The sequence below is a fragment of the Dunckerocampus dactyliophorus genome, chromosome 17 (assembly GCF_027744805.1).
Source record: "Dunckerocampus dactyliophorus isolate RoL2022-P2 chromosome 17, RoL_Ddac_1.1, whole genome shotgun sequence".
NCBI classification, from domain to species: domain Eukaryota; kingdom Metazoa; phylum Chordata; class Actinopteri; order Syngnathiformes; family Syngnathidae; genus Dunckerocampus; species Dunckerocampus dactyliophorus.
Genome location: NC_072835.1, coordinates 21,746,125 through 21,763,022, shown reverse-complemented (window position 1 = coordinate 21,763,022; position 16,898 = coordinate 21,746,125). Strand labels below are relative to the sequence as shown.

The window sequence follows — 16,898 nt, the reverse complement described above, 5'->3', positions numbered from 1 at the left end:
AGTACATCATAGAAACACTCATGTGTTTAAATACATTCAGTTTTAATGAGGGTGAACATCTTTTCCACTGGATAGAGCAAACCAAGTGCAGTTGTGTGCAAGGAAATCAGACATTCCGATCCAATTTCAGATCAACATTTGCAATAAAAGTGACGGTTACAATTATTAGATTTGCTTCAGCTCCAGAAGCCACACCCCTGTCTCTCATTTAATATGCCTCACTCTCTTATTATAAAACGCATTTTAAAGCATTAAATGTACAGGTACTCACCAGTAACTACTCACGGTGTAGATGTTATGTACTGTAGAAGAATTGGGGCGGCAGCGGCTCAGGAGGCAGAGCAGGTCGTCCAGGAATCGGAAGGTTGGCGGTTTGATCACTGTCGTTGTGTCCCTGGGCCAGACACTTCACCCACCTTGCCTCCAGTGCTGCCCACATCGGTGTACGAATGTCACTGAATGTTTGATGGTGGTCGGAGAGGCCGGAGGCATGAATTGGCAGTCATGTTTCCATCAGACTACCCCAGGGCGGCTGTGGATACACATGTAGATTACCACCACCTGTGTGTGACTGAGGAGTGAATGAATAATGGGTTCACTTCATGGTGAAGCACTTTGGGTGTCTTGAAAAGCACTATAAAACATCGAATCCATTATTATTATTGTAGTTATAAGTTTTCACTTTTGTGACTCACAACAATTATGGTGCGTTGAAGGACTGCCAAACAAAGCGCGAAATCTCAACGCCTGACGAAAAAACATTGTCAGCAAAGCATAGAGACATAACCACGTACAAATTGTGCTGCTTTGTACACACATGTGGTGATAGGGTGATTGAGATGCAAAAAAAGTTGCCTATTTTCGTTGACAAAAAATAAGTTTAAATCAATTTTTGGGCCAAAAATCTGCACATTTTCATGGTGGTGAATGCTGAATTGCAAATATGTAGGGATCCACTGTGTATAAATACATATGTTTTCATGTACATATAATATAACATACAGTAGCCCCCTTTTCCTTCCAGGTTTACAATATGAAGAATCCGAGCTAAAGATGGGATCAGTAGCGTCATACTGTGGTCCGCTGTGTGGGCAGCAGCAAAAGAATGGTGAATAGTGATTTGTTTGCATTATACATGTGCTGTACATGTTGTGCATATTTATTTATCTCTTTTGTTGGTTTTTAAAATATAAATTCTCCCGACCAACAGAGGAGCAGAGACTCTTGCGAGCCAATGACAGACCTTTCAACCTGTCCTACCACTATGCAGTGAGTACAGCAGGTAGTATACACATAATACAATATATGGCAAGAATACAACTTTCCTGTCTTTGTTCTACTTCAGAATAACGCCATCAAGACGTCCAAATACAACGTCTTCACCTTCCTGCCACTTAACCTCTTTGAGCAATTCAGGAGGCTCGCCAACGGATACTTCCTCTTCCTGTTTATACTTCAGGTAGGCCGTCGTAGGTCCATTTGCACCTGTGCACACTGGCCACACCATTAGGTACACAGACGACAGACGGCAGCACAGTGTAGTTCCCCACAGAGTCTCACGCTCTTTTATAACTTTAACATATAACCTAATCTAACCCAATTCCAACAACATATATCTATTTTCAACTCACAAACGGGTCTTTAGTCCCTTCGTCGTCGGAACAACACTTCCTCATTGTCACTCCACGACCGCGAGATGCATTCAGGGACACTGCGAAAATCCCAAGAAAGTCTTCATGATGCGTCTAAATAAACAGAAAGACGAAGAAAAACAACAATTGGATATTCTTATCACTCACTTTGTAACTCTAAATGCGGAAGTACAATTTGATGCATTTAATTATGCTCGGAAATCCCAGGAAATACACTCAAAATGTGAACTCAAGTTAAATGGCGCGGTGTGCTTGAACACAACCCCTCCTTGTTCGTAATACCAGGGTTAAAGTGTGATTCAAATGTTCTGTTACTCTTAAAGAAAGTAGTGTTAGGTAAATAGATTTTTGAAGACGTGTGTTATCTTTTAGCTTGATTGAAATGTCCAGTTCATTTGGAGCTGTTAATACATGCAAATATATGTAATCCATTTACCTTTCTTTCAATAAAATACAGTAAAAATGGGCATATTTCACACATATTTTCAATCACGATTAATTCATTGAAACACATGATTAATCTGATTAAAATTTTGAATCATTTGACAGCGATAATATTTTAACATTCATAAAAAAAATGTAAAAAATACAGATCATTTATTTAAAAAAAACACAGAAAACTAAAATAAAAATCTCAAGTTTTCTTTTTTTTTGGTTTGGTCAGTATCCACCCTATCGATTATGGAGAGTTGTGCTAAATGTTAGCAAAGAGCATAGGACCACAGTACAGTACACACCTCACAAGCTATCTTATTATTTTAGATGTCACATCTTTTTTTCTACATTTTTACGTGTCATTCAAGTTGGTTTCATCTGTCCAAAATGCATTCATTGTCCAAATATTTCTGGACGTAATAACGTGTGTGTGTTTTCGGACAGCTCATCCCACAAATCTCCTCGCTCTCCTGGTTCACCACAGCCGTCCCTCTTGTTTTGGTACTTTCCATAACAGCAGTCAAAGACGCTACTGATGACATAGTAAGCTGACATTACAAGAACACAAGGCCATCATCTTTTAAATGCTGTCTAATACAGAAACCTAACGCAGCTTATTGCGTTATTGTTGTTTCATTTCAACAGAACAGACACAAAAGTGACAAACAAGTGAACAACCGCAAAGTGAGTGTTCTCATCGACGGAGAGTGAGTCATTTCACTTTTTTTTTTTTCCTCCTCTTATAGTCGTGTATTGCGCATTATGTAACATGAAAAGCTTGAAAAAGCCTTGAAAAGTTGTATTTTTAATACTGTTAAATGACCGTGTGCTTTTATTTGCTTCTTCTGGCAGACTTCAAAGTGAAAAATGGATGAATGTTCAAGTTGGAGATGTCATTAAGCTAGAAAATAACCAGTTTGTCACAGTAAGTACAACAACAATGATGTGTCATGGTATATCGCAATGAATTCTATGAAATTCACTCTTTTTTTCTGGTAGCTGCACCTTTAAACGTGACCTTGGATGCTAAGTTTCTTGAATTTGATTGCTTTATCCTGCTTAACGCTTCATTCTTTTCTGTTCATATTTACAGGCGGACCTACTTCTGCTGTCTAGCAGCGAGCCTCTAAATCTGGTCTACGTTGAAACGGCAGAATTAGACGGGTAGATGCTGCAGATTGTGTCATATTAACTCATTCAATCTCAGCCATTTTTCAAAGGACAACCCATCCAGTGGCGGCCGTTTTGGACGATTTTGACTGATCGTTCAAAGGACACAGAATATTGTGTTCTATGGCTATATTAACATGGAAACTACCAAAAGAAAGATTCGACTCTTGTCTTTCCTCAGAAAAAAAAAGTTGATTTCTACCTTTTGCCGTTCTTTAGTAATCAGCAGCAGAACATAGGTAAGTTTCAGGAAAATATGAGTTCCTGAGTAGAAAAGGGAGAAAACCAGCATAACACAAAGCGGTTGTTTTACATCAAAGTAACAATTTATTTACAAATCTAACACCATGAACTATTTACAATTTTCACATGTGTTCAAATTTCCCTGCAACCTTCCACACGCTACACTCCTCCACGCTCTCTCACTTCCTCCTTCCTGTCACATGTGTGTTTTCCGTTCACATGATCTCCGCCAAGCTCTTATCAAACGCACTCCTGCCCCCTTGTGGCCGTTTTCATGGCTTAAAATTGCTCTGAAGTCAAATGCATTAGCAGAGAGTTGCGTCATCACCTCTTTTTCGTAAAAGACGTATGAAAACATTGTTGGGATCAGGCGTTGGGGTTTATCGAACCGTACAACTACGTCTTTGGTATTGAATGAGTTAAGTGTACGCATTCTTGCCTGGTTCTTCCCCATCAACCTTCTCATGTCCTTGTGGTGTCCTCCAGCGAAACCAATCTGAAAGTGAAACAGGCTCTGACTGTCACTGGAGAGCTGGGAGACAGCATTGAAGCACTGGCCAGCTTCAATGGTGAGACGTTTATTTGGGATTTCTACTTCTGAGAACATGTACAGTATATAATATATCTGTGTCTTGCAGGTGAAGTGAGATGTGAACCTCCAAACAACCGCCTGGACAAATTTAAAGGGACGCTGACACTGGATGGACAAATGCACTCTTTGGACAACGACAAAGTGCTCCTCCGAGGGTGCACTCTGAGAAACACAGAGTGGTGCTTTGGATTGGTTATCTTTGGAGGTAAACCACTGCCCACCATTGACGGCTCCATCCATCCATGTTCACAATCTCAGGGAGCTGCATCCTTTGGCAACTCACTACTGTCGTCCCTCACTATATCATGGTTTTTCAGAAAGTTAATCAGTAAATGATCACCGTTTCGTTGTTAACTGTGGCCTCTTAATAGGAGTTTATATGTAGTCAGTGGCGGTTCTGGCTTGAATGACGTCCTGGACGGACTGAAGCTGTGGGGCCACCCCCCCAGGCATCAGTCATGTTATGAGACACGACGTTAGATTACGTTATCTTTCACACTCCATGGAGACTGGCTACTGAGCTAGCAGTCGAGCCAACATGCCATGGCTGAGGTTGAGTGAGGTTCTCCTCTCATTCTGTGTGGAAGTGGTAAGTTTTCGGCTTATTTGTCCTTCTTCCCCACTGCGTTTGAAACACTTTCTTAAGTTTAGAATAAGTAAATCTGAGAGGCTAACTAGTTAGCTTAATCCTATGCCAAATAAGATCAACTTCATGTCAATCTGGACCAATATATTAGAAGTACAGGAATGGTTTTTTCCCGATTGTGCAACTTTATGTCTATTCATTTTCCAACATTTCCCTGCTGAATATTCGGAATCTGCACGATGAACAGACTCTTCCTACCTTGTACAGGTCCAGACACCAAGCTGATGCAAAACAGTGGAAAGACGACGTTCAAACGGACCAGCATCGATCACCTCATGAATGTCTTGGTGCTTTGTGTAAGTTTTAATCACACATTGACACTTCACGTCCAAGTCTATGAGATGATGATGTGTTATGTTGGACTGATTTCTGATAGCGTTCAGGCCTGCAGAGAAGGCCTTTCTGGCCCTGACCACCCACCACTCAACATACATTACAGCATGCAGGCAGAGGAGAGAGCAAGTCAGTGTTTTGCAAATCCAAAGTCTTTCATCTCGAGTCTCGAGTCAAGTCTTAAAAAAAGCTGTGCAAGTCCCACACAAGTCTCAAGTCATGACAAGACAGGTCGAGTCAAGTCTGAAGACCTTCACTGAAGATCTCAAGTATTTTCAAGTCTCAGCCTAAAGCCTAAAGTCCGAGAGAAGTCCAAAGTATCGTTTGAATTTGAGCGATTCCAGTTCCCGTTCCGTTTCCTCATTTTGATTCCGCTTCCTAACGATTCTCAATTCCGATTCTTTTCAGAGGTAGGGTCATAAGAGTTTGCATGGTTTAAATGAGGCGCTAACCAAAGCTCTTGGATGAAAACGTCTGAACGTCTCCATGATTTTTTTTATTTTTTATTATATGAACTTTTTATGAATTACTTCACTCTGAATTTCTATTTTCAACCAGTATATGCAGAATATCAAACAAGTACGGTGAAGGGGGGAACACGTCTGCTCAACTTCCTGGCTAAAGCTAGCGTTAACGTCAGGTCGTTTGTCTATGAAAATGTACACAGCCTTGCGTTAGCTGCTGCTTCAGTGTTGGCATAAGATCAAAGTCATTTATTTTACTTGCTGTACCTGACTGGTTGGAAGAAGTCGGGTGTAGCGCGTCAAAAACGGGGCAATGTGTAATTTGAACCCAGTGAATCCAGAGGTGTTAAATCATGTTAGCGGTGCACCCTTCTTTGCACGATATGATGGCATTGCAAATGTTGCACTGCGCCGACCGTTCATTTTTCTTGCAGAATTTCAGCCAAACTTTCAACTGTCCATTGTTGAAACGGATGAACACAAACGCTTCCTGCCGCTTCTTCTTCGTTGGTGTCATGCGGCCATTTTTTCCGGTGAGCGGGCTGGTTGATCATCGACAGTAGGAATAATTTTTTTTTTTTTTAAATGAACAATCCCGGGAGAATCGTAATGTTCGTCCCGGTTCCCACCGATGCTCGATGCCCAACCTTAGTCCTGAGTCACTGACGACAAGGTCCAAGCCGAGTTGCAAGTCATTGGTGATGTTGCCAATTCCAGTCCAAAAGTCATCAGAATTGTGACTCGAGTCTAAGTCTCGTGACTCGAGTCCACACCTCTGGTATGTAGTAGAGAAAGTATGAAATCATTTCCTTTCACCAATCAGATATTTGGCTTCCTGGCGTCCATGTGCTCCGTTCTGACCATTGGAAACGCAATCTGGGAGACGAAGGAGGGGTCGGTGTTCACTGTGTTCCTCCCACGAGAACCCGGCGTCGATGCTCCTCTCTCATCATTCCTCACCTTCTGGTCGTACGTCATCGTCCTCAACACAGTGGTGCCAATATCGCTCTACGTCAGGTATGTATCCTACAGGGGTCCCCAACCACCGAACTGGGCCGCGGAAAACTTTAAGACACTTTGAAAAAAGGAATTTTTCTAAGTGACTACATCACATTTTATGTACATGCGCACCAGGGCTATTATTTTATTGAAAAAATAATATACAGTAAGAAATCCCACAGTTTTTGTTGTTTTGTTTTATTGTCTTTCTCACTTTGTTTGACGGTCCGCTTTGTTCTCCGACGCTGCACAGATAAGACTCGTACTGTATTTTTCCCGTTCGTCTTTTACCTCATATTTGTTCCCGAATGCTGATATTGCGTAGGAATGCATAAAGGTAAGTTCTGATGACGTTATTGAGGGCTACGGTGCATATCTGTCACGCCATACGACAACGTTATAATCTTCTCTCTGAAAACAAACTCCAGGCTCGTACTGATGCTGAATGGTCTGTATTCATTTTGCGCTTGTAAGGTCAATTTGTGAATGTCTAAGTTTGATGCACATTACAAAATAAATCAATATCATTTGATTGCTATAATGTACGACTCCCCGGTCTGACGGAGGTGTGGTGGTTGGGGACCACGGTTCTAGCACTCAAACAGATGATGACTGTGGCACCACTTCATATTTTTCGATATGTCAAGCGTGGAGATCATCCGTCTTGGGAATAGTTTCTACATCGACTGGGACAGGAAGATGTATTACCCCAAGTGTGACACTCCTGCTCAGGCGAGGACCACCACTCTGAACGAGGAGCTGGGTCAGATCAAATACATCTTCAGCGACAAGACGGGCACGCTGACGCAGAACATCATGACCTTCAATAAGTGCTCCATCAACGGCAAAAATTACGGTGAGCAGATGATTCAAGACTCCACTGATTAATCCAAAAGATTCAATGTGATGTCCATTTGCGATTGTTTCTCTTTGATTTTGTTTCTCAGGTGAACTGTTTGACTTTTCAGGACAGAGGATGGAAATAACAGAGGTGAGATATGTCAATGTTTCCTCAGAAATACGCAGTGCGCTTGAACGGCTCATCAGCGCACCGCTGGCAGCATTGCAGCGCTTTGGCGCGACGACTGACTGCTGCTAATCACGGTCAGCAGCAGCGAGTGCGCTCAGGCAGGACCAAACCATTTCATGCAGATATGGGGGGGGGGGTGTGGCTGGTCAATATGGATGTTTACTTTTTGGTCAAGATGAATAATGAACCTTAACTGCCAAAAAGAAGTAAAACCATGCACGCCCCATGGCAGCGATGTCCATCCATTTGCCGAGAATGTGCCACCCCTTGCGCAAAACAGTGCACGTTCTGCATGTAGGAACTACGTTCCGTACTGTGACGCCTGTTCAAGTCCCTCTCTCCGCTGCTTTCCCCCTGTAGAAGACACCAAAGGTCGACTTCTCCTGGAACCAGCTTGCCGACCCAAAGTTCATTTTTCATGACCACAGCCTGGTTGAAACTATCAAGCAGGGCAACATGGAGGCTCAGGCCTTCTTCCGTTTGTTGGCTCTGTGCCACACCGTGATGCCTGAGGAAAAGAAAGAGGGTGAGCGTCCTCTTCACCACTGCACTATCTACAGTTGTGATACCAAATGCACCCTTTCCTCCCAGGCGAGCTCTACTATCAGGCTCAGTCCCCTGATGAAGGCGCTCTGGTCACCGCCGCAAGAAACTTCGGATTCGTGTTTCGCTCACGCACGCCGGAGACCATCACGGTCATGGAGATGGGCACACGGGTCACCTACGACCTTTTGGCTGTGCTGGACTTCAATAATGTGCGCAAGAGGATGTCAGTCGTAGGTGAGACCGAATGCAAGAAAAATGTAAAGCATGACTTTTATTTTGTGCTCCCATTTTTCATGAGCTAAACTGAAAGATCTAAAACAAAACTTTGATGAAACGGTCTCAAATTTGTGTCATGGGAACAAAATTTCCTCAAATAACAATAATAATAACAGTGTCGCTGTAGCTTGGTTAATATGCAGGTCACATTATGTAAATGGGGCGTTGTTGGCAGATTTTGCATGTTTTTTCAGAAGGCTTTTTCAGGAGGAATAGGTGCTTACCATTATGTGCATTCTTAGCTACCTCTTTTTAGCTACTTTGATATCTTATTTTTATATCTTTACAACGCAGAAAAGAGAAAACCGTGTGTTCATCTCTCACATAAGGATTGTGGATGATGGGCAAAATTCCCAGTTTTACTTTAAGTTTAGAAGAAGTAAATTTGAGGCTAACTGGTTGGCTTGCCAGCTTGTTAGCTCGCTAGCTTGCTAGCTAGTGGCCTTCTCAAGTCCCTCCGGAGTTAGAGTTGCAACGTGTTGTAAATTATGAGTTATAGGGGTGTAAAGGTGACTATAGGGGTGTTGCTTCATGTCTACGTGGCTCTAACGATGTTAAAAACCGTATTTAGAAAGTCATAAACAGGTTTTCTATGCTCTGTAAATGTAATATCCCACCATCTCACTGACTAAGTGATTATCATTTCCAGTGCGTAACCCTGAGGGGAAGCTGACTCTATACTGCAAGGGAGCAGACACCATCATCTACGAGAGGCTGCACTCCTCCTGTAGCAAGCTGATGGGCACCACCACAGGACATCTCAATGTCAGTGTTTGAGTTCTCCTAAAAATGTCAAAAGTCAAACACAGGAACTGTTATTTCTATCTGTACTCATGTGAACTAGGAGTATGCAGGCGACGGGCTCCGCACGCTGGCTCTGGCCTACAAGGATTTGGACGAGCGACACGTGAAGGAGTGGATGCGGCGCATGCACGAGGCCAGCACCGCCATTGATGGAAGAGAAGAGAAAGTTGATCAACTGTATGAAGAGATTGAAAAAGACTTGCTGGTTAGTCCACATACTTGGACTCAGTTTGATGTTTTTATTATTATTTATTATTTGATGTTTTTATCAAAGCAGCTAAAGACTTCCAACGGTCGATTTCCCAGCTATATAAGCACAGGCATTGTCATCTCTCGTTTATAGCGGTTCATTGGTTCCAGACCCGACTGCGATAAGTGAATTTCCGCGATATAGGATTCAATGTTAGTAAATGGAATATTTTTCGATGACTTTCTAAATACAGTTTCCAACATTATTAGAGCCCTGTAGACATGAAATAACACCCCTATAGTCACCTTTACACTCCTATTATTCATCTTAAGAAGCCAAAAACTTACCACTTCCACACAGAATGTGAGGAGAACTTTTTTTTCACTCAGTGTTGAGGTATTGTAATGTAAGGTAATGTCTCACCAATGCTTTGTGTCATTACTGCGGCCTAGTGACCAGAGTGCTACAAATCACTTGCATTTCAGTATGTTTTGACTAATAATAGACCACAGTCTATCACAAAACAGCCATCATGAATTAAGTTCTGAAAAACTGGGAGCGATAATTGAACCACGATATCGCAAGGGGCGACTGTACAGCTATAAACACATAGAAGCTCTTTTTTTCAATTTTACTGATGATTTATCCAAGATGCTTGTGGTCTTGTAGACACAGTAGAACCTCGGTTTTTGTCATTTACTTGTTTTCGAAAAGGTAAGACAAAAAAAACGACACGTATGAAAATATTGTAAATCCAATTAACCAGTTCCAAACACCCATATACAGTAACAAAAAATACCTTCTAAAGACAATAATTCTAGTTTTACATGCAGAAAACAATTTGGAAAAAATAATAAATGATGACCGGATCGAACTTGTTGATGCGGGCTTCCTGTGTTGTTTTTTGCCTTCTTTATCAAATTGCTGGCAATTGCAGCTTTCTTTGGCCCCATGGCGGGTTATTTAGAAGTCATACTCAATGAAAAATGCAGGGAGAATGAGGAAGCAACGCGGAGGCTGCTTTGTTTGGGCACTCGATTCCACAAAACGATACTCTAGTTCGTCATGCGCAATATTGAAAACCAAGACAGTGTGCAAAAACTGGGGCAAAATTTTCATTTGAATCATACGAAATCTTGAAAACGAGGTTTGGATGCAATGAAATTGAGGATTATGCATTCTTTACCATCACAATGTAATATTCCCCTTGACGTGAATTCATCATCAAGTGCTTTTAAAGGCTTTAGTGGCTGTAATAATGACTGTTTTTTTCAATATATACACTGTACATATAAATGAATACAATACAGTGGTGTTTGTCACACTTAAATGTTTCAGATCATCAAACAAATGTAAATATTAGTCAGTGGCAACACAACTGAACACAAAATGCCGTTTTTAAATGAAACGTTTTATTATGAAGGCAGATTTTAAAAAGAATTATATATATACATATACAAACACCTTCCTAACGTTTTGGAAGGTGTTTGTCTCGTTACATGTGGTGTAAAAGTAAAAAAAAGAACATCATACCAACAGTGAAATGTGGTGGTGGTAGTATGATGGTCTGGGGCTGTTTTGCTGCTCCTGGAAGACTTGCTGTGATAAATGGAACCATGAAACCTGAAACATTTAAGTGTGACAAACATGCAACAAAAATAAGAAGTCAGGAAGGGGGCAAACACTTTTTGACACCACTGTATATACATAGAGTATATAAATGACATATTCATGACAAACGTTTTACCAACATGCGTTTTAGCTTCTGGGAGCAACAGCTGTAGAAGACAAGTTGCAGGATGGTGTCCCACAGACCATAGAGCAGCTGGCCAAAGCGGACATCAAAATTTGGGTATTGACCGGAGATAAACAAGGTTAGCGGTCATCACTTTTACAGTATCTTGTTTTGTGATTTTCATCCATATTTAATCGATAATCTTAATGTGTCGGAAACCCCGAGTACATAGTTTCTAAGGGGTTTACTCCACAAATCCTGTTTTAATCTGCTGATGAATGATTTGCTTCGACTAATGCTCTTTTCCACCAGAGACGGCGGAGAATATCGGCTATTCCTGCAACATGCTGCGAGAAGAGATGAAGGATGTGTTCGTGGTGTCTGCAAATACAGCAGAAGGAGTCAAACAGGAGCTACAGTGAGTCCTGATTTTCATTCCTTCATTCATTTTCTATGCCGCTTGTCCTCGTTGGGGTCGCGGGGGTAGCCTATCCCAGCTAACTTTGACAATTTAAAGTCACCAATTCACCTAACATGCACGTTTTTGGAATGTGGGAGGAAGCCGAAGTACCCGGAGAACATGCAAACTCCACACAGAGATGTCCAACAGAGATTGGAACCCCATATCTTCCAGATGTGTGGCCAACATGCTACCTACCGATTTTAAAACCCTTAAATATCTATGTAGTGTGCTAGTCCATACGCTCCTTGTTCTGCCATTTTTGTAGGAGTGCAAGAAAGAAAATGTGTCCCGCAGCTGCCGAGGCACCAACTGTGACCAAAGCTCGTGCAGGCCTCTTCTGGCTTCAGAAGACAGAAACTGTGCATGATGACAAAGTGGAGGGAGAATATGCACTTGTTATAAATGGACACAGTCTGGTAAGAAGATGATTTGCTGTCTCTGCTATTTATCTCTCTTAGCCTCGAAGCTTTGTTTCACTGGCTTGCATTTCATCCTCAGGCCTTTGCCTTGGAGAAAGGCTTGGAGTTGGAACTGTTGAGGACAGCATGCATGTGCCAAACAGTGATTTGCTGCAGGGTCACTCCACTGCAGAAAGCCCAAGTTGTTGAACTGGTGAAGAAATACAAGCAGGCGGTCACTTTGGCCATCGGGGATGGGGCCAACGACGTCAGCATGATCAAGGGTAAACTCATTCCACAGTCCAAAAACATCTTAGAATTCAATGATTCTCGCTTCCTGTTTGTCCATCAGCTGCACATATTGGTGTTGGCATCAGCGGTCAGGAGGGCATGCAGGCTGTTCTGTCCAGCGATTACTCCTTTGCCCAGTTCCGCTACCTGCAGCGCCTCCTGCTGGTGCACGGCCGCTGGTCCTACCTGCGCATGTGCAAGTTTCTACAGTACTTCTTTTACAAGAACTTTACCTTCACCTTTGTGCATTTCTGGTATGCCTTCTTCTGCGGGTTCTCGGCACAGGTAAGGGATATTCACGAGCTCGAACACTGGTGACTGCTGCTCCATTTCTGTATCGTTCTATTATTTATGATATTATCTGTATATATTGCGTTCAATGGATAAAGAACAAAACATAGGTGAAGCTTTTCAGATCACATATCACTACGATTCCTCCGTTAATTCCATGTTACATCTATTACCTACACTTACCTCCGAGCCCCACCAGATGATGTCTGGTTCTTTGGTTACGCATTATCCACAGGTTATCCAGAGTGCACCAACAACATAGACTTACTTGGGTAGTAAAACCATTCTTTAAATCGGGGTGGTGATTCTCAGAGGTCTGAACTGTAAATGATGAATCTGCCCATAAACACAGTTTCGTTTATAATCTGTTGCATCTTTGTTGCTCTACTCCATAGACTGTGTATGACGAGTGGTTCATCACCATGTACAACCTGGTTTACACAGCTCTCCCAGTCCTCGGCATGAGCCTTTTTGACCAGGTATGCAAAATACTGTACACTCACCGGACACATTAGTTCTCTCCTTCCCTTCTTTCATCCAATCTTATCTTTCTGCAGGATGTGAATGACCGCTGGAGTTTCCAGTATCCTCAGCTTTACTCGCCGGGGCCTCTGAACGTTTACTTTAATAAGAAGTCCTTCATCCGCTGCATGATCCACAGCTGCTACAGCTCCCTCATCCTCTTCTTCATCCCTTGGGCCACCATGCACGACACGGTGCGAGATGACGGCAAAGACATTGCAGATTATCAGTCTTTCGCGTTACTGGCGCAGACGTGTCTGCTTGTCGTGGTCAACATCCAGGTGAGGAAGTGTGCAATGTACCGCAGGCGCAGCGCAGAGGTTATGTTCTTGCTGGCGTTGATCTGTTTGTGTTGAAAATCACTTGAAAGGTTCTGAATGGATTTGGATGAAATTTTCAGGAATTGTCGGAAATGGGATATGGAAAAACTGATTAAATTTTGGGGGTGATCCGAATCACCGTCTTGGTCCAGGTTTTTTTTTTTTAAAGGACTGTTTAACATTGCAAGATAGGACCATTTTCAGCATTTGTGCCTATATCTCCATAAAAAAATGGTCAGAGCACTTGGAAAAACAATACAGGACAAGTTTCCAACAGTTTCTACAAAATATCTGATCCAAAAAATGTAGGATTATTATTTTGGTGTGAAGCACAATATGGGGGGAACTATGGCTCTTGGCAGAGGACTGCGCTCTCCAAGTGCTTCTCTAGTTTTGAATAAAACTGACTAAAACTAGACTGAAATGTTTTTAGTTTTCGTCGACTACATCTGGACTATAACTATCACATATTAACATGACAACAACGTGACTAAAACGAGGATTTTCATTTTCATCCAAAAGACTAAAGTTTCAGAAGTACCAGTGGCGATGCCAAATCCTTGAGGTAGAGGGGTGAAGACGCCACAATGTCTTCTGAATCCGTGCTTTATGTGCGTGTATGCTCCAGTTGTGTCTAGACACCTACTACTGGACAGCTGTGAACCAGTTCTTTGTGTGGGGCAGCCTGGCAGTCTACTTTGCCACCACGTTCACCATGCACAGCAACGGCATGTTCCTCATCTTCACCTCCATATTCCCCTTCATCGGTGAGTCACTGCCGCTTACGGGTGTTTTTTTTTCTTTAATAAATAGATGCTGTGACATTTACCTCATGTGTTTGTGACTGCAGGTACAGCAAGGAACTCTCTGAACCAGCCTAACGTGTGGTTGACTATATTCTTGACAACCCTCCTATGCAGTGTGCCAGTGATCGCTTTCCGTTTCATAATCATCCAGCTGAAACCCACCATCAATGACAAGGTGTTACAATCCGCTTTCAATAATGGCCTTTGAATCTCTGGACCCTGGTTGGATCCCCAATCCACAGGCCATTTGTATCCAGACGTCATCCCTGCGCAAACGAATGCTGTTTCTTCTCTGCAGGTGAGACATAAGTTGCGTAAGGAGGCCCTGCCCGCTCCCGCTCCTCGCCGTCCACCGACCAGGCGAATCAGCACCCGGCGGTCGGGCTACGCCTTCTCTCACACACAGGGCTACGGAGATCTGGTGACATCTCGAAGATTCCTGCTGAAACGTCCTCTGAAGAGTCGGACTGCCTTGTTCAAACAAACCGAGTCTCCTCTGGTGCAGAACCAGCCACAGCATTACCGCACCATCACAGAGGAGCCACAGCAGCCACGCTTCCACTAGTCCAATCAAAGGTACCAACTTGCTTTGTTTACTTGAAGCTGCTCTCCACAGGAATTTGGGATCTGTAGAAGGCTCATTGAGACCTTCCAAACATACCGTACTGTACACCGCAATTCAATTATTCTCATCCATGCTGTGATTTAGCGTTTGAAACTCGGCTGCCTGTGCTAAAAATAGAATTTTCTCCCTTTTTAATTCAAATGTAATTTTTTCCCCATTACATTGCCCTTGCTTAGGGCGATTTTAGTTTTTTTTTTTCTACTGTCCTAAATTTGTTGTTTACATAAATATTGACATATTGAAATTATTAAAAAACAAAAAAACACCGGTATGTTGTTCTACACTTTTGCAATGACGTATTTATTCATGTCACATACAGTACCTCCATGTGGAGCTGTCACTTGCAGTGTTACTAAAGTACCGCCAGGAGGCAGTGTTTCAGCGTTAGTAATGTGCAGCATGTCGGAAATCCTAAATGTGACCATTATTTCACTTTACCACACTATCTCGTCTAGGAATTGTATTGGATTTTTTTTTTACTGGCACAACGATGTTTCATCTTCATCATTTCAGTGTGAATAAAAGAAATACACAGCCACAAAAGTCAAAGTAGTTCCTCGAGAAAATTTTAGCGTTCATAGTAATAACTAGTTTTAATATAATTATCTTGAAGGTTAAAAAAATACAAATAAATACGGATTTGAACGCCCCCTGGAGGCCACGTTTAGCACTTGCGCCGGCTCTGGATGGATTGGTCTAATTTCAGGCGTGTCAAAACGTTTTTTCTCCAAAGACCACATACTAGTGATGTGCGATACCACTGCTTTGCTTTCTAATCCGATAATGAGAATCGCTGGTATCGGCGATACGGCTACGTTGTGCAAATTCACCAACTGCCTAGTAAATTTTAAAAAGTTGTGTATTTCATATCCTAGCATAAAGAATACAAGATTTACTAAATGTATCGTATGTATTAAATACATTATTAATGTAAATAAATTATTAATTAAAAAAATAGCTATAATTTTTTATTAAAAGATATTAATAAATACATTATTAATTAAAATAATTATTTCTTTAGTTAAAGCCCTGAAAGCATATTGAGGTAGCAGGTTGAAGATAATATACAACAACTGAAAAAAAGAGGACATCATATAAAATACGTGAAAATGGTATTTTCACCAATAAAAAAGACAATAACTGAAATAATAAAACCCATAGAATAAATGATTATTAAGAACTGCTGTATTGAAAACTGTATTCACAATTCACACATGGCTCCTTACACTCAGTCATTATTTCAACAGACGAACGTTTCAGGGAAACATGACCTCAAACGACTCAAGTATCAAAACACAAGTATTGATATTTTCATTTGAGAATCGATTTTATAGCACGAAGGGATGGTATCACAAGTATCGATATTTCAGTATCAGTCCGCTCATCACGACCACATACTGACAAATCAAAGGATGCCAGAGTACATTTTTATATTTTTCATTTTGTAAAATAAATAAATGAATCCTGTTCTATCAGTGTTTTTTTGGTCAATTTTTGCTGTTGTTTTTTTTCTGTTTCCTTGTTAAATTGTATTTTTAGAACATAAGGCGGTCCAACAAAAAATGAACTGCAGGCCGCAAATTAATTCTAGTTAGTTACATTTTTTAGCATAGGCCCACTGTTAGCATACCACGTCACTGTTACGAAGACAGACGGCGGCACAGTGTAGTTCCCCACAGAGTCACGCAGAGTCTGACGCTCTTTTATAACTTTAATCTGACCTGAACACATCAGCAGCAGTGCTATTCCAACAACATACAGTGAGTATACTGTACGTATCTTCAACTCACAAACGCGTCTTTAGTCCCTTCGTCAACGGGAGGACACTTCCTCATTGTCACGACACGACCGCGTGATGCATTTAGGGACACTCGGAACAGTACGACAACGCCTAAAATACGCTCAAAATGTGAATGCAAGTCAAATGACGCGGTGTGTTTTAACGCAACCCCTTATTGCTCACAATAACACGGCTAAAGTGTGATTCGAATGTTCTGCTGCTAGAAACTAGTGTTAGGTCAATAGATTTTAAAGACATGTTTGGCATCTTTTAGCTTGATTAAAATT

The 16,898-nt window shown here is 41.8% G+C and overlaps 2 protein-coding genes across 8 annotated transcripts in view; one reads left to right on the top strand and one right to left on the bottom strand.

The window, feature by feature from the left end:
* The window catches only part of LOC129170323 (proteinase-activated receptor 3), a 17,660-nt gene extending 15,974 nt beyond the window's left edge, over window positions 1-1,686 (bottom strand). The window contains exons 1-3 of one of the 3 annotated variants that reach the window (XM_054757748.1): window positions 1,632-1,686; window positions 1,400-1,494; window positions 272-532 (exon numbers count right to left, since the gene is read on the bottom strand). The gene's annotated coding sequence lies outside the window, so the exon portion shown is untranslated. Of the gene's footprint in view, window positions 1-271; window positions 533-1,399 lie in introns of all 3 variants that reach the window. The other 2 variants (XM_054757750.1, XM_054757749.1) reach the window with 2 other exon arrangements.
* Window positions 1-16,898, top strand: part of LOC129170319 (phospholipid-transporting ATPase ID-like) — a 21,214-nt gene extending 4,316 nt beyond the window's left edge. For 2 of the 5 annotated variants that reach the window (XM_054757734.1, XM_054757733.1), the window contains 27 exons: window positions 1,025-1,108; window positions 1,211-1,269; window positions 1,346-1,459; window positions 2,532-2,630; window positions 2,733-2,794; window positions 2,940-3,012; window positions 3,181-3,251; window positions 3,987-4,069; window positions 4,139-4,297; window positions 4,946-5,034; window positions 6,359-6,552; window positions 7,182-7,390; window positions 7,482-7,525; window positions 7,925-8,090; window positions 8,156-8,344; window positions 9,036-9,151; window positions 9,231-9,395; window positions 11,143-11,254; window positions 11,428-11,533; window positions 11,844-11,994; window positions 12,077-12,260; window positions 12,329-12,552; window positions 12,954-13,037; window positions 13,116-13,361; window positions 14,029-14,167; window positions 14,251-14,381; window positions 14,505-16,897. In XM_054757734.1, the coding sequence (XP_054613709.1) occupies window positions 1,054-1,108; window positions 1,211-1,269; window positions 1,346-1,459; window positions 2,532-2,630; window positions 2,733-2,794; window positions 2,940-3,012; window positions 3,181-3,251; window positions 3,987-4,069; window positions 4,139-4,297; window positions 4,946-5,034; window positions 6,359-6,552; window positions 7,182-7,390; window positions 7,482-7,525; window positions 7,925-8,090; window positions 8,156-8,344; window positions 9,036-9,151; window positions 9,231-9,395; window positions 11,143-11,254; window positions 11,428-11,533; window positions 11,844-11,994; window positions 12,077-12,260; window positions 12,329-12,552; window positions 12,954-13,037; window positions 13,116-13,361; window positions 14,029-14,167; window positions 14,251-14,381; window positions 14,505-14,771 (3,591 nt within the window). In that variant the 5' untranslated portion in view covers window positions 1,025-1,053 and the 3' untranslated portion in view covers window positions 14,772-16,897. Of the gene's footprint in view, window positions 1-1,024; window positions 1,109-1,210; window positions 1,270-1,345; window positions 1,460-2,531; window positions 2,631-2,700; window positions 2,795-2,939; window positions 3,013-3,180; window positions 3,252-3,986; window positions 4,070-4,138; window positions 4,298-4,945; window positions 5,035-6,358; window positions 6,553-7,181; window positions 7,391-7,481; window positions 7,526-7,924; window positions 8,091-8,155; window positions 8,345-9,035; window positions 9,152-9,230; window positions 9,396-11,142; window positions 11,255-11,427; window positions 11,534-11,843; window positions 11,995-12,076; window positions 12,261-12,328; window positions 12,553-12,953; window positions 13,038-13,115; window positions 13,362-14,028; window positions 14,168-14,250; window positions 14,382-14,504 lie in introns of those variants that run through there. The other 3 variants (XM_054757736.1, XM_054757735.1, XM_054757737.1) reach the window with 3 other exon arrangements.